The sequence below is a fragment of the Myxine glutinosa genome, chromosome 7, assembly GCF_964187855.1.
Source record: "Myxine glutinosa chromosome 7, kmMyxGlut1.1, whole genome shotgun sequence".
NCBI classification, from domain to species: Eukaryota; Metazoa; Chordata; class Myxini; order Myxiniformes; family Myxinidae; genus Myxine; species Myxine glutinosa.
Window position 1 is genome coordinate 102435435 of NC_136267.1, and position 24661 is coordinate 102460095.

Genomic DNA, 24661 nt, shown 5'->3' on the forward strand with positions numbered 1-24661 from the left:
TCTATTACCTGTGTCTAAATTTGCTCTGTGGGCTGACAGGATAGCCTCGAGGTATGCGCAAAAAACCTCTGAGCTGTCTAGCCTGTGTTTGAATCCAGACCCAGCTATAAACTCTCACCCTGGATTTCTGCATGCAAAGCAATAATGTACATCAATGTGTGAGCTGTCTCTCGGGTTGACGTGAAACTGTGTCCCGGCTGCGAGCGTTATTTTGTGGACATTAACGACCCCGCCATGTCTTTCACGAAGAGGAGGTGAGTTATCGCTGGCACGCTGAACAAATTACAAACTCTTGTTCGAATGTGTGGGGGCATTGCATCAGAGGCATAGGTGCTCCTCAGTAAAGATGCAACCAGTCGGCTGAATTCATAATTGAGTCCCAGTCCAATATGCATTTGCTAACATGACACTTTGATTTGTTTATAAGTTTATTTCAATAAAATGTCATTTGATTTCATGTACATTTGGAACATTTATTTATTTATTTTAATCTACACAAGTAATGGAGCATTTGGTCGAGATTGTTCTTGATATTTCATGAACTCTGGTGTCAACTTTTGGGTTTTAGGAACTGATAGGGGAAACTAGACGCAAAACTTAAATAACTGAGAATTAACGGATTTGGTTATTATTGAACTTTTTACTGCATCTGTATTTATAAAATTTAACACAATGTAATTTTAGGATACCCTTGTTGAAAATGTCCCATGTATGTATTGCATAGCAAAGTAAAATACTTTGAGCTCATAGGTGCTTTCCTGATACCGCAATGATTTTTTAAAATCACTTTATTGAATAAAAATGTAAATAACACGTGTACCACATTTTACACTCATGACTTTGGTGATATCTTTATTGTAAATCAGGACAGGGTGAAACACTGCATTTCAGCTTGGAAACTTGTAAAATTCTCATATTTGATGCAGAAGTTTGCTTTTAAATTCAAAGCAAATTTCTAACATAAGCTTCCTTTTCCCTTTGTAACGTAGTTGTATATTTAAACTTTTCCTTTTTGTTCGAATGTAACAAGATAAATATTTCTATATTGGAAGAGATAGATGAAATGCTTAAGAACTAATAGGTTACATTAAACTTCTCCTTTAATATTACAGCACTATCTGCAAATCCCTTTGAGTTATTATAATCCCAAATTATTGATTATATGGATAAGAGTAAACCATGGTGAATATGTGTTTTTACCAAATTATTGATCCGATTTTTAAAAAAGTCAGCTTAAGTAAGCACCCTCGTGTTAAACTAGCTGTTCCTGAATCTCATTTTCCTTGAGTATGCCGTTTTGGTCTGTGTTTGTATTTTGGAAAAGGTTATTTTGGCCGAGCATAATTTTAAACTTTCTCGCTGGTTCTTATGCACCAAATCTTGTGCAAGTTGAATTCATTATAATTTATGCATTTTATTTGAAGAAGCTATCTATCAAAGAAGGAAAGATCTTGCAATGGCATTGTCGATAATTAAGTGTGTGAGTGTGAAATCTTTGGAAGGGAATTCGACTAATCATATTACCTCCCTCCCTTCATCTCTCGTACCTTCTATATTGTATATCCAGTCACCTCCTCGACTCCCCTGTACAATGGGGGGCCGTGGGAAACTGTCCTCCTAACCTGCTCATCCCACCTGCATCGGCACCGCCTCCACTGCCATCCTCGCAACCTCCTCCTTCGAGCCCTGAAGAGGAGGAGGGTGAGAGTGGAAGAGATTCTGAGGATAGGTCAGTGGGCTTATGTTGGTACTTTTGCTGAAGTTTCAGCTGGTGCAGATTATTATATTTGTTTTGATATTTATTTTATACTTTAAAATATGAGGTCGGTCAAAAGGTTTTGAGAATAGGATAGGCGTTTACTTTACTTTATAAATAGTTATCCTTAACTCCAAGGAGATTATTCCAATAAAACAAAACCCAGTAAATAATGTTCTACAATTTCTTTCACTCGGAAAATCTGTTAATGATTCCTTGTACTCAAATCCTGTGCCGCATAGGTGACTTATGATGATGAAACCGTTAATTCCCTCTGGGGAACCACCTTTTGGCAAAGGAATGAAGTGGCAAGAATTCTATGCATTCTGTGTTTTATGTCAAAAACTCAACCTTAAAACTGACCATTTTACCTCATCCTCACAATGTAGAGGGTTCTGTGTGAATAATAATAAGGAAGATTATAAGGTTTGCTGGTCTTCGTTATGAATTATTTATGCTTTAAAGAAATGTATTAGAGTGCATTAATTGATATTCCAGGTACTATCATACTAAAACATGCAATTTGGTGTCTGTCTGACGATTTTTGACTGCGATACATTTGGTCATTACTTATCCAATCTCAACCAAACTCGACAAGAGGACTAAGCATCACAAGATGGAGGTTGTAGCAATTTAACTCCCCCCCTCCCATCCCCCATCCAAAGGGAGGGGGGTGGTTCTCCGCCAAGAGGGTTGCATGTTGAGGTGTATGTCCGTGTTAAGATAGCTTTATCAAGGTGTGTTTCTATTAACAAAGCCGCTTCTAATAACAAAAGTAACAACAGCACTAAATATAATAGCATAATATTAATGGTATTACAAGACAATATTAATACTAATAATATGCCCCTCCCAAAGGGGCTTTTTCCTTGAACAAACACTGCGTTAATATGTATAAATACCTTATGGTGGTATTTCGTGGGAGTACCGGCCCCTACCAGAAGTAAAAATATTATAAGCCATGATCAACTTTTGAAACAGTCGCTCCTGCTGTTTAACACTAAACTGAAAGGGACTAAACCGGGGGTGTATTCAGTTACTAAGCAGCTAGTTAGAGCTTGCCAAGCCAGCCATTCCTTATCAACGGTTTTGAATGGAGTGCTTGCTCAAATGTTTAAACCATTTGGTGAGTGCGCTATAAGAAACTTGGAAAATGAACACACCCCCGATGTTCTTGTGGCCCAACCCTATATCTACTGTAATCTATATACGCCAGAGAGGAATGGCGCCTTCCTGCCGCCCCTGTAGGGAAAGGGTGTAATAGTATAAACTAGAACGGCACTCGGTAGAGTGCATACCTCTGCCGGGCCGAATAGTTTATGATGCGTATCCGACTGATGGGCCAGATCTGGATTCGGACATGCACCAAAATCTAATCGGCTTGTTCTTGTCACCTTACCAACTCGTTCACCAAGTTTAGTCATAACTTGTCCGTAACTTTTTTTAATATCATGATCTCTCAATGGTGAAGAATCACTTAAAAATTAAATAATTCTCGTATCCGAATCCATATTCACATCTTCACCAAAATCGAATTGATTTGTCCTTGTCACACACACAACCTCTCCACCAGGTTTCGTCCAAATCCGTTCACAACATATTGAGATATCCTTCTCTATGTCGTTTTTGGCCCTATCTCCCAATGGTGAAGAATCACTTCAAAAATTTTACTAGCCGAATCCGGATCTTCACCAAAATCTAATCATTTCATCCGTGTCAGATACACTACCTCTCTGCCAAATTTCGTCCAACTCCGTCCACAACTTTTTGAGATATCTTGTTCACATACAGATAGACAGATAAACAAACAAACAGATAGACAGGGGTAAAAACATAATCTCCATCCACCTTCGGTGGCGGAGGTAAAAATTGATTTTTTTTTTCTGTTATAAAATGGTAATGTAAAATGGTTAAAAAATGGACAGTCATTTCAATTGTTATTTTGTTTTATTCATTTAATAGTGATTCATATGCTTTTTGAACATCTCAGAGTTCAATAAAATGTGACCTTTAATCATAGGTAACAATTGTTGGTAGTCCGGGGAACCAATTAATGCATCATATGGGTCATTTTGGCAAGTAACCTTGTGAAAATGTTTGACATATAATTAAGGTAATATTCATTGCTACATCTCATTTAATGATATTTTTGTCTTACACTTATCCACAGTACCACGTGGAACCGCCCTTGCTGTGGGCAACGTGGCTCCCAGCTCTGGTTACTGCTCTTGACAGGATTCCGCCTCAACGTGGTGCTTCTGGCCTCTGTCGCTGCAGTTTCCCTTCTCCTCACAGCCGAACTACTGCTTGATACACAGCTTGTGCGGGGTGGGATGAAAGGGACAAAGGGTTGATGATTCAAATATAACGTGCGGCGTTCCGAGCTTAAAATACAAAATTAATTCTAAAACTCGCTCTCAAATCCTTACTTTTTATTTATTTATTTTTTTACAAACTTATATAGTATGACATCATATTTTCAGCTGAACATCAAGAATACACAGGCGTTCTTGATGTTCAGCTGAAATTATATTGTCATCAATACAAGTTGATGCTGTCTGTATAACAGTGCTGGTTGAATCAGCCTCACCATTAAAAATGAGTAGTTACATTAACATCTATCTTAAAATAGAAACTTGCCTTGACAAAAAAAAAGTCTGATAAAATGCAGATTTGTCAAGATTCTCCATCATCCCTGGCAATTTCATGAAGACTGATTAAGTCATTCAAAGGTAAAAGCCAGAAAAGATTACATGGTGGGTAAAGTGGTAGTCGGAGATAGAAGAGAGAGGGTGAAAACTCACATTATGATGATGGCTGTGCTAAGACAAAATTGTCCTCAAAAATCTGAATGTGAAATGATGCAAAAGCAAAATTAATAGTTTGTAAATATTCCAAGCTGCTTTTTGGATTCCAGCCACCTAGAACCATTCGCCTCTTGATATAAGCACAGGTTTCATCATGCCATGCCTTTCACATGATGAACTTGTCATCTCTTAATTCACATCCACATCATTGCTGTATTTAATTTGTATTTGTATTTGTACTGTTCACATGGAATTCTCAGTAGTTGGTGTGCATGCTTAAGGTGTCATTGTACTGTTCACGTGGAATTCTCAGCAGTTGGTGTGCACACTTAAGGTGTCATTGTACTGTTCACATGGAATTCTCAGTAGTTGGTGTGCACGCTTAAGGTGTCTAAGTGTATGAAAGAAAAGCAAGCAATTTGGAAGCTGAAAGAACAGAATAATTCAATTAGAACCATAGCACAACAACTGGGCATAGCAAATACAACAATTTGGAATATCATGATGAAGAAAGAAACCATTAGTGTACTTTGTAATAGACAACGGCCAGGTCAAAAATAATCAGAGCTGTGAAGAAAAACCATAAAACAACTAATTGTCAGTGACATCACCAACAATCTCCAAAGTGCAGGGGTGAAAGTATCACCATCTACCATTCGCAGAAGATTTTGACAGCAGAATTACAAAGGCTACACCGCAAGATGCAAACATCTCATCAGCACCAAATATAGAAAGGCCAGATTAGAATTCACCAAGATGTACAGAGGTGAGCCAGTAAAGTTCTGGAATAAAGTTTTATTGACAGATGAGACCAAGACAAACCTTTACCAAATTGATGGGAAGGCGAAGATGTGGAGAAAGGAAGGAACTACATGATCCAAAGCAATACATTCTCATCTGTGAAGCATGGTGGAAGGAGTGTCATGTGTTGGGCTTGCATGGCTGCCTCTAAAACTGCCTCACATTTTTATTGATGATGTAACTAATGATGGCAGCAGTAGAATGAATTTGGAAGTATACAGAAGCATTTTGTCGGCCCATGTGGAGTGTGGAGAAAGGAAGGAACTACATGATCCAAAGCAATACATTCTCATCTGTGAAGCATGGTGGAAGGAGTGTCATGTGTTGGGCTTGCATGGCTGCCTCTAAAACTGCCTCACACATTTTTATTGATGATGTAACTAATGATGGCAGCAGCAGAATGAATTTGGAAGTATACAGAAGCATTTTGTCGGCCCATGTACAAGAAAATGCCTCCAAACCCATTGGGTGGCGCTTCACCATACAGCAAGACAATGACCCAAAATACACTGCCAACACAACCAAGGAGTTCATCAGGGGAAAAAAGTGGAAGGTTTTAGACAGGCCAAGTCAATCTCCTGATTTAAATCTAATGGGGTATGAATTTTACCTGGTGAGACAAAAGTCGGAAACCCCCCAAAACAAACAACAACTGAAAATGGCTGCAGTAAAGACTTTGGCAAAGCATCTCCAAGGAAAATACCAGAAGTTTGGTGATGCCATTGGATCACAGGCTCGATGTAATTATTGCATGCAAGGAATATGTAATGAAATCTATATTATAATAGGCGAAGGTGATTCTGTCTGTCTGTCTGTCTGGGGGTGTGGCTTACTCCGTTTACAGAGTAGCTCCACCCATTCTTGGAGAGGCTTCATGTAAACAAATATCCACCATTTTATTAACTCGAATAGCTTTGAGGCCTGTTTAGTTAGGCCCGTGCTGTCTTTCTCTCTCACACAGGTTTATTTCAACTCGAATTCGATATATCATTTCATTTTTAACAGTCGCTAACATCGTTTTAGACTCGGTTGAAAAAAAACGGGAAGAGAATCCCATTAAAGTTTCCGTTTATAGAACGAAATGATTTCTCAAAGGCCTGTAAAATAAAGCCCACTCATTGAGTCACCCTCACGATTTTATCTCGAATTCACCATCTGATTTAATTTTTATTGATTGTTTTAGGCTCGGTGTCAGAAATAATTGAGAACATTCACGCATACACGGGAAAATGAAGAGATATATTTATAACAAGTACAAAAAGTTTTAATTAAAACAAAAGCCGCGTCGATGTTACACAATGCCTAGATGCAGCTGTGCCTATAACGTCGATGTTATAGGCACAGGACATTCCTATTGATTCGATTACTTGATGTTATTTTTGTGCAAAGTGAAAATATATCTCGGCAATTTCCCGTGTGTGGCGACGAATTTTTAATATATCTCGGCATTTTCCTGTCTGTTATTTCAGGCGGTGTATGACTGACCATGCTGCGATTTAAAAAAAAGATATCTCGGCAATTTCCCGTGTGTGGCGACACGTGAATGAAGCTATGCTCCTCTCTCCACATTATTGTGACGACATATAAATTAAATATTTCATCGTGACGATTGTCATCAAATGGACGAATCTTTAATATATCTCGGCATTTTCCCGTCTGTTATTTCAGGCGGTGTATGACTGACCATGCCGCGATTTAAAAAAAAAAAATCTCAACAATTTCCCGTATGTGGCGACACGTGAACGAAGCTATGCTCCTCTCTCCACATTATTGTGACGACGTATAAATTAAATATTTCATCGTGACGATTGTCATCAAATGGACGAATTTTTAATATATCTCGGCATTTTCCCGTCTGTTATTTCGGGCGGTGTATGACTGACCATAATAATAATAATAATAATTCATTTATTTTGTATAGCGCTTTTCAAGAAGCCCAAAGGCACTTTGACAGAGTGCAAAACATAATGCATAACAATACATGAAAACAACAATTGCAAAAAGACAAGAATCAATAGGGAAATATTTAAAGCAAAAGGAGGGAGAAGGAGAAGAGATAGTCAGGGGTTAAATGCTGTGGGTTGAATGTTGAATGCAGTGTTGAACAGGTGGGTCTTTAGTGATGTTTTGAATGTGGTGAGTGAGGAGGAGTCTCTGATGGTGTGAGGTAGTGAGTTCCAGAGGGTGGAAGCAGCGATGGAGAAGGCCCTGTCCCCCCAGGATCTGAATTTGGTCCGGATTGGGGGGGGGGGGGGTCAGGAGGTTGGTACCAGCAGAGCGGAGGTTGCGAATGGGAGTGTGTCTGGAGAGGAGGTCAGTCAGGTAGGATGGGGCCAGGTTATGGAGGGCTTTGTATGTCAAGAGGATTTTGTACTGGATTCTCTGGGGGATGGCGAGCCAGTGAAGCTTGTAAAGGACGGGGGTGATGTGGTCACGGGTCCGGGAATGGGTGAGTAGACGGGCAGCGGAGTTCTGAATGTATTGGAGTTTATTGGTGATTTTTGTCGGTGAACCATAGAGGAGGCTATTGCAGTAGTCCAGACGGGAGGTGATGAAGGCGTGGATGAGGGTTTCTGCAGCCGTGGAGGAGAGGGATGGACGGAGACGGGCAATGTTTTTCAGGTGAAAGAAGGCTGACTTTGTGATCTGTTTAGTGTATTTGTCGAAGGAGATGGTTTGGTCAAAGATGACGCCAAGACTCCGGATGTGAGGGGAGGTGGATACTGGGATACCGTCGATGTTGAGGGCAAAGTTACGGGTGGATTTTGTGAGCGTTTTTGGGCCAATGATGATTATTTCAGATTTATCACAGTTAAGCTCGAGGAAGCCGATTTGAAGCCAGGATTTTATTTCAGTGATGCAGTTTGTCAGGATAGAGTGGGTGTTGGTGGAGATGAAAAGCTGGATGTCATCGGCGAAGCAGTGGAATTGGAGAGCATGACGGTGGATTAAGTGACCGAGGGGGGACAGGCAAAGGATGAAGAGGAGGAGGCCAAGAACTGAACCCTGGGGGAGGGGAGCAGTGGGGGACCCACAGTTATTGATGGAGATGAACTGGCGTCTGTCAGAGAGGTATGATTTAATCCAAGAGAGGGCAGCGCCGGCAACGTCAAAGGTGGATTCAAGAAAGGTGAGGAGGATGGTGCGATCGATGGCGTCAAAGGCAGCGCTGAGGTCGAGGACGAGAATGCCGAGGTTGCCAGCGCCAGAGGAGAGGAGAAGGTCATTGGTGATTTTGAGGAGAGCAGTTTCAGTACTGTGTTTGGAGCGGATTCCGGATTGGAATGTTTCATACAGGTTATTGGCAGAGAGGTGATGTTTGAGTTGAGTGGCTACAGCGCGTTCCAAAACTTTTGACAGAAAGGGTAGGTTGAGATGGGTCTGAAGTTGTTTAGGGTGTCAGGGTTTAATTCACCTTCTGATTTAATTTTTATCGATGGTTTTAGACTCTGTGTCAGAAATAATTGAGAACATCCACGCACACACGGGAAAATGCAGAGATTTTTTTTTTTTAAATCGCGCCACGATGACACACGAAAATACACCGCCTAAAATAACAGTTGGGGAAAATGTCGACATATATTAAAAATTCGCTTTTTATTTTCCGTAAAGATATATTACTTTTACTTTTGATGACAGTCATCACAAAAACGACATATATTTCTTCGTTCTTATTTCATTCAACATTATTATCCAGAAGTAAAATATGTTTCAGGAAATTCCCGAGAGATATTTCTTCGTTTTTTTTTATTAGTTATGTGCGCATACACTTTAAATAGGTTTATTTGAAATCTTTAATTTTCACAATGTAATTTACTTGCTATTTGTCATTTGATGATTACGAGACACTTCCTCTTGAGGATCGTGACAATTCATGCGTTGCGTGGAAACTTCCATTTCCAAAATGAATGAGATGGGAGAGGAGCGAGGAGCGAGGAGTTGGAGAGTGAAGAGCGAGGGGTTGGAGAGCAAGGAGCGAGGGGTTGGAGAGCGAGGGGCGAGGGGTTGGAGAGTGAGGAGCGAGGGGTTGGAGAGTGAGGAGCGTGGGGTTGGAGAGTGAGGAGCGAGGGGTTGGAGAGCGAGGAGCAAGGGGTTGGAGAGCGGGGAGCGAGGAGTTGGAGAGCGGGGAGCGAGGGGTTGGAGAGCGAGGAGCAAGGGGTTGGAGAGCGCGGAGCGAGGGGTTGGAGAGCGAGGAGCGAGGGGTTGGAGAGTGAGGAGCGAGGAGTTGGAGAGTGAGGGGCGAGGGGTTGGAGAGTGAGGAGCGAGGGGTTGGAGAGTGAGGAGCGAGGAGTTGGAGAGTGAGGGGCGAGGGGTTGGAGAGTGAGGAGCGAGGGATTGGAGAGGGAGGAGCGTGGGGTTGGAGAGCGAGGAGTTGGAGAGCGAGGAGCGAGGGGTTGGAGAGCGAGGAGCGAGGGGTTGGAGAGTGAGGAGCGAGGAGTTGGAGAGTGAGGAGTGAGGGGTTGGAGAGCGAGGGGTTGGAGAGGGAGGAGCATGGGGTTGGAGAGCGAGGGGTTGGAGAGCGAGGAGCGAGGGGTTGGAGGGCAAGGAGCGAGGGGTTGGAGAGCGAGGAGCGAGGGGTTGGAGAGCGAGGAGCGAGGGGTTGGAGAGTGAGGAGCGAGGAGTTGGAGAGTGAGGAGCGAGGGGTTGGAGAGTGAGGAGTGAGGGGATTGAGAGCGAGGAGCGAGGGGTTGGATAGCGAGGAGCTAGGGGTTGGAGAGCGAGGAGCTAGGGGTTGGAGAGCGAGGAGCTATGGTTTGGAGAGCGAGGAGTTGGAGAGCGAGGAGCGAGGGGTTGGAGAGCGAGGAGCGTGGGGTTGGAGAGCGAGGAGCGAGGGGTTGGAGAGCGAGGAGCGTGGGGTTGGAGAGCGAGGAGCGAGGGGTTGGAGAGCGAGGAGCGAGGGGATTGAGAGCGAGGAGCGAGGGGTTGGATAGCGAGGAGCGAGGGGTTGGAGAGCAAGGAGCTATGGTTTGGAGAGCGAGGAGCAAGGGGTTGGAGAGCGAGGAGTTGGAGAGCGAGGAGTGAGGGGTTGGAGAGCGAGGAGCGTGGGGTTGGAGAGCGAGGAGCGAGGGGTTGGAGAGCGAGGAGCGAGGGGTTGGAGAGCGAGGAGCGAGGGGTTGGAGAGTGAGAAGCAAGGAGTTGGAGAGTGAGGAGCGATTGGAGAGGAGAGTGAGGAGCGATTGGAGAGGAGAGTGAGGAGTGATTGGAGAGGAGTGTGAGGGTTTGGAGAAGAGTGTGAGGAAGTATTGGAGAGGAGTGTGAGGAGGTATTGGAGGGGAGCATGAGGAGGAGTGGGATTGGAGATGCGTGAGGGTGGAGAGAGGAGAGTGTCAGGTGGAGAGGAGTGAGTGGTCACATATTATGTGAAATAAATAAATTGTGGTCATTACACCATTTCTGGATCTGATGAATTGCCAGTAACCATTTTGTAAAATGTAATGTGCAGCATCTAAATCAAGATATCCAAATGTCACACACGTCCATGCCCGTGGGATTCCCACGGGTGACCTCACTTGTACTATATATTATACTACTTTAATTTAAGTTTAAGTTAATCTGTTGCAATATACTTATGCTTACCTAAAATGGGGAGACTGAACATAAGAAGTGCTATTGTTCTGGGCTCAGATGGGTGTTACCCCTCTTCACCTATTCTTCCTCCAAGTGTTCCTCTACCCTGCTGGTGGTGTGTTTCCATCTTTTTCGCTGTGCTCAATGGGTTTGGAGGGATATGTTTTTCGCTGTGCACATATTGTTATGAGCTCATATGCTCATATGCTCAAATGTTCTACAGCTTGCCTTATTTATCATTTAATCTTAGCTCATAACGATCTTCTTGGTGCTTTACTGATGTCTAAATAATCTGATCTTGATCAGGTGACCCAAATTGGTCGTTAATTGTGAATGAGTAGGAAGAAAAGCAGGATTGAACAGAGAAGATTAACTCGAGAGTGCAAGGCCAGTTGTTGGCGCTCTCATTCACAGTGAACAGAACTTTGTGGCAGAGAACAGTGTAGACCTTCAAAAAGATAGCTTGGAGTTACCTTGTTTGCCCCACAAAGCGTTCAATTTCCAAAACAGCTTATGGCACTGCTTTTCTGTCAAGTCCCACCATTTGAAAGGAAACCCCACCTTCAACCAGGCTAACAAACTTTTCCTGCAGAACACTTTCACATCTCATCCTCAATACTAGCAAAGAGTGTGATTTAAATAGACATAATGTGTCCCTGTCTTATTATCCCCACGCTCTTTGAAAGAAATGAGGAGATATTGTAATCGGCTCCGTCTGTCCGTCCGTCACGCTATCTCCTATATGGTTGTGCAGAAAATTACCAACCTTGGTAGTTGTGATCATCACATCGCACAAAGGTGCAAGAGTAGTATCATTTTGGCCCCGCCTCCTCGGGAGGGGTCAAAAATATAGAAATGCAATTGTGGGCACATTTTTAAACATCTTTTTATGAAACCTTGTATATGCAATCAACATTGGGGGCACATGAAATATGTAATAATGTTTTGGATTTGACACCCGCTTCATGCCCCAGGAAGTAAGTAGAGTCTTCGGGTCAAAATGGGGAAATTTTTTTAACTTAAAAACTTGATATTGGGTCATTTTTGAAACCTTTTGCCATCTTTCAACTTTGCTTTAGGTGGCAAGCATTGAGATTTGCGATGGCACTCCATCGACTGCACTCTAGTGTCATCATGCTCCCAGCTCCCCGTTGTACCGAGAATATGGAAGACACATAATGGATACATGGCAGCGTATATTGGTAACAGTGTATTCTCTGGACATATCAAATGAAGTGTAATGTGTACAAACACCTCCATAATCGTGTCTGCAGCCCATGAGGAAGTAGATACGATATTCAACTCTGCTCCTGGCTCTGAACCCAGCAGAGGGGTCACACTCAGAATCAGATTGCCTTGTGGCGTGAGCGAGGTACTTTAGTTCCTCCAAAACAGGTTGCATCTGATGATGATAAGTAAATGAATCGTCTTCAAGATTGCCAAGGGTTAATTCCAAATTTCAATTTGTATATTTTTTCAAAGTCTGACCCTTACAGGAATGGCATGATTTCTCAGGAGATTTGATGAGATTCTTATAAGATATTGTGATGATATTTCTTTTTAGAGAAATTCAATATCTTGTATGAGATATTTTAAGCATGATTAAATCTTGGTATGAGTCAAGTTCATGGGAGTTTTGGTATGGTGAAGTGTTTAAATCTATCCCTCCAGTGCACAATGCCAAGGCAGCAGCGAATACCATGCACTGGCTCAGCTTCCTCATCCTCACATTGTTTTTTGTTGAGGTAACTATATCTTACCATACTATCACCACAATGTGGTATATGCCATGCAGTTGTTTGTGGCAATACTGTATTGCATACCGCGTAGTTTAACACTGTAATGTAGCACCGCACAGTAACCAAACATGCAAAATACCTCTAAGAAACATCATGAATCTTAAAGACCTCATTATGTTTCTCACCCACAATTGGTAACATCACATTTTCCATTTTATGTGCAATGTATATATCTTGCATTGGAAGAATCCGATCTGATCTTACCACTATATAAATATGAGAATACATTACATTTTATTATGTTATCACTGTTCCTTTATCACCATGGTGACTAAATGTCCAATTGCTTGTTACCATGCCAATGAGTAGGTGTTTCGGTCTACCATTTCATTTTTGTTGCTATTCATCAGTGATGATGATTATACTTTTCAGGCTAATGATTGGTCTGCATTGGGCCTCTCATGTCCAGAAAGCTCGGGTCAATGACACATGGGCAGAATTATAAATGGAACAGAACAACTACTTCATTATACTTTGTGATTTTGTATCTACATCATCGTTGCAGCTCTACACTGATGCTGTAACAGTAGTGCATGTGGCGTGATGTTTGCGCAGAGCGTGTGCAGGATGGTGGTCATTGGAGTGGCCGAGTACATCGAGAACAAGTTGGAGGTAAGGCTGTTGTATCTCACCTGCGAAAGTGACAAAAATAATGGAGAATGTGCCAGTAGGAATAATATAATCAGTCAAACTGTGTGGCAATAATGTGAATAGTTGTGGCCGTTAAAGAAGAAGAAGAAGATTTAAGGCCTGTAATGAGGCTTGTACCTAAATCTCATACAGTACAAAGACATTAATAGCATCATTGTGCTTCATCTGAATTCCAAGTAGATTAGTAAACAATGGACAAATATACATCGTGCATGGGATTAAACCTTTGGTTCCCAACATCATGACCCAGGGGTTCAGATGACAACAATAACAGGCCAACCCAGCTTCATCCACTTTGGCTAATTCAAAACTATCTATTATAGTTAAAACTATGGCTCGTTGGCTCCTCATGCAGTCCTGCTTGATAGTACTGTTGCTTTGTGACGTAATTGTTGAATTTCTTCAATATGGAAGCTCAGTTCCATATCAGTCGGCACCAGGGGTGTAGTCCAGCCAGAGCGCACCGGAGCGATGCTCCGGCACGTCAATCCGTCGGGGGTGGAGCTCAGCCGCATAACAGTTTAAAAATAAATAATAATAAACACCCACGTTCACGATTGATTGAGTTATTGTGATTTGTGTGCTTCATGGCCAAATAATAGGGATCAAACCTTGGATATGTTGATACGTTGGACACTTTATCTAGGGAGCGATACTATAACAATACAGGTTTTGGCAAAATGTGCGTATTTCATTTAGCACTCATTTTGGGGCCTCATAGGTTAGTGTCATATTAAAACTTTTATTATGACACTAACCTATTATTATAGATGAGATCTGGTGATGACGTCACAGCCAACACATTTATGCAAGGCTCCAGTACCTCTAAATTTGGCACTCCACCGCTGGACGGTACTGTGATGTATATGCATGTGGTGATTGCATAGATGCGGTGAGTTGTTGAGCAGAGGTTTGTGTCATAGTGGTACTTTGTGAATTGTGTGAAAATAAACAGCTGTCTGGTCTGGTCAGGTATTTGATGGTGCGGTCATTGTGCTGGCGTTTGCTCCAATGGTGGCCAGTACGGTAGCCAACGGTCCAGAGAGTGCATGGGATGCTCTTAGCCTTGTGGTGACCCTCAGGGCGTGGAGGCTACGTCAAGTTTTACAAGGTATAGACTGGAGACAAATCCTATACCTTACGTTACATGGAAAACATTGAGGAATGGAATTATGAAACTGGCGTTGAGAAATACATCTATGCAGTTATACATGAAATTATTTTGAGAGATTTAGGAGATACTCTCAATTTAATTAAGGATTATATTGAGATGAACTTTAATAATAAAAATGCTTCTGGCGACTTCATGGGTGGAGGCATAAAAATGTAGACAGATTTTTAATAGTGGACACAGACTATTGGATACATTACTAGGATCTGTACATTATATTTGATCCCACTAGTAATTTCCATAATTGGAGACATTAATTTCAAATGTTGCTGGACAGTGTCTCCATAGATGGTAGACCATTACTTAAAATGCATTTCACAAATGCCTTTTTGTCATGATCAATGTTTCAACCATCTAATATATAATACAGAGCGGTGTCTATGTATGTTTGTATGCCCAGTAAATACTCCAAGACCATTGGGTCGATCGACACTTAGATTTCAGGGTATACCCAAGGAATCCCTTCTTAAGTTTTCTGTGAAATATTTTTCAAAAATCATTTAAAACTTTTTTGGGGATTTTTTCTGATTTCTCATCCTACTATTAATTTGCAATTGGACACTGGCTTTGACACTAATACAATTTTTTTATTACAGACCGCGGCATCAAAAAAAAAAAATTATATATATATATATATTAAATATATATATAATCGAACAAAGATTCAAATGGAGCACCTCGCTACCATTAGAGCATTTGAATTGCATCAGATGTGGAAATACAATAGATGTGAATTGTTGCTCCCAGCTTGCCAGCTTGATGACAGAAAACGCCATTTACATTTTTTCCTCCTCCATCTCTACCCCGTTTAGAATCCCGAGTGGGCACGAGCAACTTGCTAGTAGTTGTAATTATTTGGGTTATTTCTCCATTGTAGTACACCAGTCCCATCTCTGTCCAGTAACTACAAGACCAAAGACCAATGATAGATAGGACAGGAAACTCCTATTACGCAAGTATGAGCCAAATTAGAATTGGCTCCTTTTCATTAAAGGTCCCACGAGGAACTGCATTGTGTGATATTTCATATTCAGACTACTGTATACATTTTTCAGCAAGCAATACGCAAACTCCACCCACTCGAGGGTGTGTACTCTGCTAATTATTTACAGTGCCCTCCATTAGTATTGGGCCAGTGAAGTCAAATTTGTCATTATTGCTATATGTACTCAAGAAATTTGGATTTTAGATCAAAAGATGAATACAAGGCAAGAGTACAGGAAGTCAGCTTTTATTTCTTGGTGTTTCTGTTTATATGTTTTTACCATTGTAGAACAATAGCACTTTTTATGTTCAGCCCCTCCCCACCCCATTTTAGATAAGTGCAAGTATTGGAGCAGATTAACTTAAAAGTAAATTAAAGTTCAGCAGTAGTTTTTGTTTGTTTGTCTGCACACGCTTATCTCATGAACGGTGAAAGATAGGAGGAAACCTCTGAAACAAAAAATGTCGGGACGGGCCCCAGGAAGGTTATAGGCTAGGTGGCGAGGCCGGTCGAGTCCGCCTCGGCCAGACTGGGCCCATTTCGCAATTAAAACCTGAGCTGAATTATAGTAGTCAATCTTCTACGGTCACGAGTAAAAGCTGAATTATAGTAGTAAATTCATTCAAAAAGTACCCGGGCAACGCCAGGTGCATTCAGCTAGCAGTTCATATTTGGTTGAATATCCCTTGCATGTAATGACTGTATCAAGTATATGACTCATTGACATCACCAAACTCTTGGTATCCTCCTTCTGAGATGCTTTGCCAAGAATTTACTGCAGCATTTTTCAGTTGTTGTTTGTTTTGGGGATTTCTGACTTTAGTCTCCTCTTCATCAAGTGTAATAAATGCTTCATTGGATTTAAATCAGGAGATTGACTTGGCCTGTCTTAAACCTTCCAATTTTTTCCCAATGCTGAACTCCTTGGTTGTGTTGGCAATGTGATCTTGGGTCATCGTCTCGCTATATGGTGAAGCATCGTGCAATGAGTTTGGAGGCATTTTCTTGTACATAGGCAGACAAAATGTTTCTGTACACTTCCAAATTCATTCTGTTGCTGCCATCATTAGTTACATCATCAATAATGACGAGTGAGCCAGTTATAGAGGTAGCCTTGACACTACCTCCACCATGCTTGACCGATGAGGGTGTATGCTTTGGATCATATGCAGTTCCTTCCTTTATACACACTTTTGCTTTTCCATCCCTTTGGTAAAAGTTTGTCGTGGCCTCATCTCTCCATAAAACTTTTTTCCAGAAATACATCGGCTCACCTGTATACTTCTCGGCAAATTATAATCAGGCCTTTCTATATTTGGTGCTGATGAGAGGTTTGCATATTGCGGTGTACCCTTTGTAATTCTGCTGTCAAAGTCTTCTGCGACCAGTAGATTGTGATACTTTCATCCCTGTACTCTGAATGTTGTTGGTGATGTCAGACAGTTGTTTTCAGGTTTTTCTTTACAGCTCTGATTGTTTTTGTGTCATTAACTGCAGTTGTTGTTATCCTTGGCCGACTTAGCTGTTGTGCATTGCTAAGTACACTCGTGGTTTCTTTCTTCGTCAAGATTTTCCAAATTGTTGTGTATGCCATGCCCAGTTGTTGTGCTATGGTTCTAATTGAATTATTCTGTTCTTTGAGCTTCCAAATTGCTTGCTTTTCTTTCATAGACTGTTATCTGGTCTTCATGTTGGTTTATGCCTACTGACTCCAAAGGCAGACTCCCAAGGCAAAAGCGAAGGCTAAAACCAAGACGAGACATTTACAGCTCTTTTATATGTTTGAACAATCAATGCAACAAGAAATGCCTGATCAATTAGAATCCCCTGTCTGTCATTTGTTCCAATATTTATGCTTATTGGGGGACTGATTGTTCCAAATTGGGGGACTGAACATAAAAAGTGCTGTTGTTCTACAATTGTAAAACATATAAACATATAAATACCAAGAAATAAAAGATGACCTTCAGTACCGGTACTTTTGCCTCGTATTCATCTTTTGATCTCAAATCCAAATTTCTTGAGTATATAGCAATAATAACAAATTTGACTTCACTGTTGCAATACTTATGGAGGGGCACTGTATATCTACCATATAAAACACAGTGTGTGTTTGTTCATTTGTACAGATGTTTTTCCACCTTCATAAGGACGATTTAAGTCGGGGTTTAAAGGCTAATCCTTTATCCCGACTGTGTGTTCACTACGGACTATTTTTGAGCATAAAACAAGCTCGAAAAACATTTTCAATAAAAGAGTAATTATGTCTCTTCTATTGGAATTGTAGACGGAGCCTCATGGGTGGTGCACAGAAGCATTTTTTTTAAATGACAATAAATGAACGGCACAGTGAGATGAAATTTGCTTCACGTGATGTGCAACATGCGCAGAGTAAAAGGAGTGTTTGTTTACGTCTGTAGGATATCTAATGAATAAAGAAGATGTAAGCACACCTGATGCTAGGCCGAGGCGTCAGACTTTGGCACACCCACGTGTCTGTACCATCGAATAAACTGTTCCAACCCATCATTTTTGACGGGCCTTATACTGGTAATAGAATAATAATAATACTCTTGTCACATCTGTACATCTGTCACATAAAACATCGTTAGATTCTGTCATCTTGCGAGATTGTGAATTAAACTTTCATTATTATTTAATTTTAATATTCTATGTATTTATGCATCATGGAGAAGATACTTAATTTGGGATCATGTAATTATCACAATTAGGCACCTCACAATCACTTGAAAGTGGCATTTCCATATAATTTCTGTGGGGCCTATCTCACGGGATTGTGAATTGGATGTTGTTTCAACGGACTTCACACCTGGCATATCTTTGATGAAGACAAGTATTGTCCAAGGGACGACGCTACCTAACTCTCGTTAACTGAGAGAATGTGACACACTGACAGGTAACGTCTTGGCAAAGATGGCTGACATGGCCTGAGCGCCGGTGACCGAGAGACAATGTGACAAGCAAATAGGGAACGTAACATCTTTGGCAAAGACATTTTTGAAGTCACATTTTACATTACGTGGAATTTCGGCGGATAGCTGCTAGTATCTTACCATAATTCACCAAATGTCCGTCTGTCTGTCTGTCCATCCGTCCGTCCGTTCCCAGGTACCGCAAAAACGGCTGAACCAATCGCAACGATATTTTGGGTGGGTAATCCTGGGACCCCCTGGAGTAAAATAGCCTGTATTGGTTTTCCAATTTCAGCTTTGGTCTCCAGTATTTTCAGGTTTGGACTCCCGCCTAACGTTATTGTCCCGGATACCGCAAAAACGGCTGCACCGATCGCAACGATACACCTCCATGCCCATGGGATTCCCACGGGTGACCCCACCAGTCTTGTTAATATGCTCATACACATTGATTTTAGAGAAGGTCTTTGTACCCAGGAAGGAAGCTTGCATTTTCTGCCATGTTTGCCAAACTGTTCACTTCAAATGTGGTTTGGTATCTTGAAAGTGACCATTGCTATTATGATAGTACAAGACCAATATTGCAGGCAAAATTGATCTGCAATGATACTTGTAGCGAAATGAAAGTGCAATTTGAAAAATAGAATTATTATCATCTTCAATTTTAATTTACATCATTAGATGAAAAACCTATCAGTAATGTGTGTGTCGTTCCTCGGATGGACATTCAAGTGGGCATCCCATCTACCAGCATTCATGTTATGGCAGGCACCATGACAAATTACAAATTCCTCCTTTTACCTCCCGGGGCACTGCATCAGATGCTACCCACAGTACCTCTACCAAATGATGCTACCCACAGCCCTGTGCTGCATACGAAAGACGTGATATCCCGTGCCATAAATTGCATTGGATATAAATATAATTTTGCAGAATAACTCATTGCTTTGCACACATTAAAACCTTTCCATTGCAATTGTTAATCTGTCATTAATCCTTTGGCCACATTTTGTACAATGTGCTCGATATTCATGCTTTAGATTTGCCCCATTTTCTATTTTATAAATCTCATTATTTCTTGTAAATTAATAGAACTATCAAATTGCATTGTAGGTTAATTCAGCCATTTGGAAGATAAACATTTGATGCTTAAATGGGAAAACTATTTTGGCCTGGTTTTTATTACCTCCGACATCGAAGGTCTGTGCATACCTGGATCCCAAGTCCCAACATTGGCAAATGCTTTTTGAAGTGGAGTAGATTATTGTTGAGACGAATTGGTCCAAGGAACAAAACGTTCTTTCATCTTCTTTTATTAGTCCCCTGCCCATCTGTCCGTTCCACCCAGGTGGTTTTCCAGACTTTTTCCCCATACCTTTAACATGTTCAATTGAAACTTAGTACATGGATTTATTATGACTAGGACGTGCCCGTACGTGGGTGCCCGTTCCTTGCCAAAAAAAAAAAAAAAAAATGTCTTCGCCCATGCATGCATGGGCATGCCCATGGGCCCATGGGCGTGCCCGTAAGTGCGTGATGTGACCGTACAATGAATGTATCGTCCCGACGCCGCAGCTCGGATGGCGCTGCAGTTAATCGGGCCTGTATCGGCAGAGTTATTATAAACGTGTACTACAATCGATCGTACCTTACAGCGTCTGCTCACCACGTTCAGCATCAGTACGTCGTCACTATGACTATCCGTAAGTCCGGAAGTGACGTCCTCATTTGACTGTCCGGAAGGTCGCATATCGCAGTTACGATGAATCGCAAATTAGTTTTAATTAGTTTTAAAACATAGTTTAACGCCAACATAGCGCCAACATAGTTTGCCAACGTGAAATAAATGAATACGCTCTCAAATGTGCCGTCCGAGGCAGAGTCTGTTCGCCACGTTCGGCACACGTGATAGCTCGCTGCTCTCTGATTGGTTGAATCGTTTTTTGGACATAGCTCGGTAACTACTTCTCCGATTAATATGAAACCTTGAAAAGGCACATCTTCAGGTCCCCAGCAATATACCTGGCAAGTTTCAAGTATATCGGACCCGTGGTTGTCGAGAAACAGCGGTCACAGACACACAGACACACACACATACACACACACACAGAGATTACTGGAATTATAGATAGATAACTTGCAGAAAAAGTTTGAGTTTCAGGATGGTTCGCCAATTTTTCAGGTAGTTATGCCCCTTTTTTGACTTGGAAAATATCACATATTATAAGTCAGTTTTCCAGACTTTTTCCCCTTACCCTGTAACATATTCAACTGAAACTTGGTTCCTTGCTTTATTATGATAAGTTACAGAAACTACAACTTATTCTGTAGCTTTGCATATCTAAAACAATTTGGCCCACTGTATATGGATCACAATTGCTGAGTACTTGGAACAAGAACATTCATTGGGACCAGCGGAGGACATGTATTGCAAAGCAATTCTCCCTCTTGTTCTTTTAAATGTATCTAAGGCTCATGAAGGAGCTTGTACTTTTATCACAAGTAGGAAAAGGCCATTAGGATGCTACGTTGTACTTGTCTCCAAATTCCCTTTGTTCTACATGGTGCCCCCAATGGAATGAGAGGGTTTTGGCGCGAAACCTTGCAATTCACAAGGTACATGAATTTGTGAGGACATTAATAGGCAATGGACAAAGCAATGGATGAAATCAATAGGACGTTCATTGAGGTATGCTAACTTCCCTGTGAAGCAAGGAGAAGCTGATGATTCGGTTGTTAACTTTTTGCCGCAGCAAAAGAAGGTTAACGAACGATTAATTCCCAAAACCTCAGCTTTTCCTCGCTTCCCACGGCAGCTGACATACCTCGATCAATGACTTGTTGATTTCATCCGTTGTTATACTTGTCCTCAAATGCAAATCGGCACGAGCCTTCGCCAGCAAGACTAATTCTTCATTATCTGCAGCATTGAAGGTTCCCAAGAGCACAGTGGCCTCCATAATTCTTAAATGGAAGAAGTTTGGAACAACCAGGACTCTTCGTAGAGCTGGTCGCGTGGCCAAACTGAGCAATTGGGAGAGAAGAGCCTTGGTACGAGAGGTGACCAAGAACCCGATGGTCACTCTGGCTGAGCTCCAGAGATCCTGTGTAGAGATGGGAGAAACTTCCAGAAGGACAACCATCACTGCAACACTCCACCGATCTGGGCTTTATGGCAGAGTGGCCAGGCGGAAGCCTCTCCTCAGTGAAAGACACATGAAAGCCCATTTGGAGTTTGAAAAAAAGCACCTAAACGACTCTCAGACTGTGAGAAACAAGATTCTGTGGTCTGATGAAACCAAGATTGAACTGTTTGGCTTCCGTCTGGCCACTCTGCCATAAAGCCCAGATCGGTGGAGTGTTGCAGTGATGGTTGTCCTTCTGGAAGTTTCTCCCATCTCTACACAGGATCTCTGGAGCTCAGCCAGAGTGACCATCGGGTTCTTGGTCACCTCTCGTACCAAGGCCCTTCTCTCCCAATTGCTCAGTTTGGCCACGCGACCAGCTCTACGAAGAGTCCTGGTTGTTCCAAACTTCTTCCATTTAAGAATTATGGAGGCCACTGTGCTCTTGGGAACCTTCAATGCTGCAGATATTTTTTTTGGAGGCTTCCCCAGATTTGTGCCTCGACACAATCCTGTCTCTGAGCTGTGCAGGCAGTTCCTTCGACCTCATGGCTTGGTTTTTGCTCTGATATGCATTGTCAGCTGTGAGACCTTATATAGACAGGTGTGTGCCTTTCCAAATCATGTCCAATCAATTGAATTTACCACAGGTGGACTCCAATGAAGGTGTAGAAACATCTCAAAGATTATCAAGAGAAATGGGAGGCACCTGAGCTAAATTTCAAGTGTCATAGCAAAGGGTCTGAATACTTATGTAAATGTGATATTTCAGTTTTTCTTTTTTATAAATTTGCAAAACTTTCTAAAATCCTGTTTTCTCTTTGTCATTATGGGGTATTGAGTGTAGATTGATGAGGGAAAACATGAATTTGAACGATTTCAGCACAAGGCTGCAACATAACAAAATGTCAAAAAGTGAATGGGTCTGAATACTTTCTGAATGGACTGTATGTATGTATGTATGTATGTATGTATGTATGTATGTATGTATGTAACGATGTAACTATGTATGTATGTATGTATGTATGTATGTAATGATGTAACTATGTATGTATGTATGTATGTATGTAACGATGTAACTATGAATGTATGTATGTATGTATGTATGTAACGATGTAACTATGTATGTATGTATATTTGTTGCATGCATGGGAAAGGGTGGAGGAGGCTCCTTGGGATGAACAAGTGTAATGGAAACAGCCACTGTTACATTTTCTTGCTGTTGTCTCCACCCTTTGATGGGCGGGACTTTGTAGCAGAATCGATCTGTCAATCATTTAGAGCTACAGCTTTTCCCATAAGCTTCTGTTAACCCATCCTCTTTAATCCCCACCAAACCTCCTGGCCCACCCAACATGGGATTTGTAATTCAACTTAACAAGTATGTCAGTGACATTTAAATCAAATATCTTTTATTTTATGACTTTCAAGTCGAATTTCCACATATTGGTGGGCTTTTTCACTCAATAATGGAATTTGAAATTTAAGACTGCAATCGCATCGAAAAATTCCGTTTTGAAAATTGAGTTTTGTTCCATTTAAAGTGAACAATTCATCACAAATGTTCAAATCATGTTGAATTTTTTTCCTATTTCAGAGTGTTTTATATATTTTATCTATTATTGATAATCCATTTGGATTCGATATTATTAATGAGAGATAAATATGTAAAACATTCCACCTCCACCGTGCATTTTTGGGAAGCAAACAGTTTTATTGGAAGCAAAGAAACGAATCAAGTGCCTCTCATGGAGTAATTCGATGCCGATTGATCAAAAAAACATGTCTGCATCTTATTTTGATTAAAATTGGCATGTTGCCATGGGTTCGATAACGTATCGCAACATTTGAGATTGTTTGCTCATTCATTCTGGGAAATTGTGGTACATTAAAAATTTGACTTTTTAATATTTCTCTGAAGGAGTTTTCCAACTTTAAATAGCAATATCTTTTGCAGCTAAAAAAAAAAAAAGTCCTTAAAGGGTCTATGGAACAAAAACCCACAGAGTAAATGAAGGCATGTCACCCAGTGAGTGTCCTAATGATACAACTTAACAAAATGTCAAATTTCATGAAAACCTCAGAGACTGAAAAGATGTAAAACTTTGTAAAGAGTGTGATCACTGGCTTGTCCTGGAATTACTCTAATCTTGGCAGATTATGAGGATTTTTCTTTCTCATCATGAGCGGCCCTTGCGAATAAATCAATGTATTTTCAGTCAGGTCCAACAACTTCAAAATGCTCCTGAACCCCCTCGCACGTTTTAACATTTTGTTTTTGTATCCCTTCTTCCTTTCAGCCTATGTGCTGCCTCTGCGCCGCCGTGCTGCCCTGTTGTGCTCTCAGTTCGAGTACGCAGCCTCAGCAAGCCGTGCGCGTGCCACGCACCTCGCCTTATTATGCCATGCACAAGCGGTGATGCTTTGTCTGTTTCCCTCTTTGGTTTTGTTCTGGACACTTTGCCTGTGGGTGAATCCATTGGGAAATTCAGCTGAATTTAATGGGCCAAAACCATGATGAGAGAGATGGTGTTCAAATGATTCATGCAGATTAAAAATGATTGGCTGTTTAATTTTAGTCTTTGCCACATTCTCTCTCTAACTCCCCCTCATTCTCTCTCTCATTCTTTATTTTTCTCTCATTCGCCCTCGTTCTCTCTCTCTGTCTCGCATTCTCTCTCTCGTTCTCGCATTCTCTCTAACTCCCCCTCAATCTCTCTCATTCTCTCTAATTTTCTCTCTCTCTCTCTCTTTCATTCTCTCTTTCATTCTCTCTAACTCTCCCTCATTCTCTCACTCTCATTCTTTATTTTTCTCTCACTCGCCCTCACTCTCTCTCTCTGCCTCGCATTTTCTCTAACTCCCCCTCAATCTCTTTCATTCTCTCTCTCTCTCTCTCTCTCTCTCTCTTTCATTCTCTCTCTCATTCTCTCTAACTCTCCCTCATTCTCTCTCTTTTTCTCTCATTCGCCCTCATTCTCTCTCTCTGTCTCGCATTCTCTCTCTCTGTCTCGCATTCTCTCCAACTCCCCCTCATTCTTTCTTTTTCTCTCATTCGCCCTCAC

The 24661-nt window shown here is 41.4% G+C and overlaps 1 protein-coding gene across 1 annotated transcript in view; it reads left to right on the forward strand.

The window, feature by feature from the left end:
* LOC137431615 (uncharacterized) overlaps positions 1 to 24661 on the forward strand; it is a 60923-nt gene that overhangs the window by 30493 nt on the left and 5769 nt on the right. Inside the window, exons 3-8 of the mRNA XM_078782062.1 lie at positions 1568 to 1729; positions 3927 to 4084; positions 12604 to 12677; positions 13287 to 13343; positions 14355 to 14493; positions 23897 to 24012. Of these exons, the coding sequence (XP_078638188.1) occupies positions 1568 to 1729; positions 3927 to 4084; positions 12604 to 12677; positions 13287 to 13343; positions 14355 to 14493; positions 23897 to 24012 (706 nt within the window). The remainder of the gene's footprint in view (positions 1 to 1567; positions 1730 to 3926; positions 4085 to 12603; positions 12678 to 13286; positions 13344 to 14354; positions 14494 to 23896; positions 24013 to 24661) is intronic.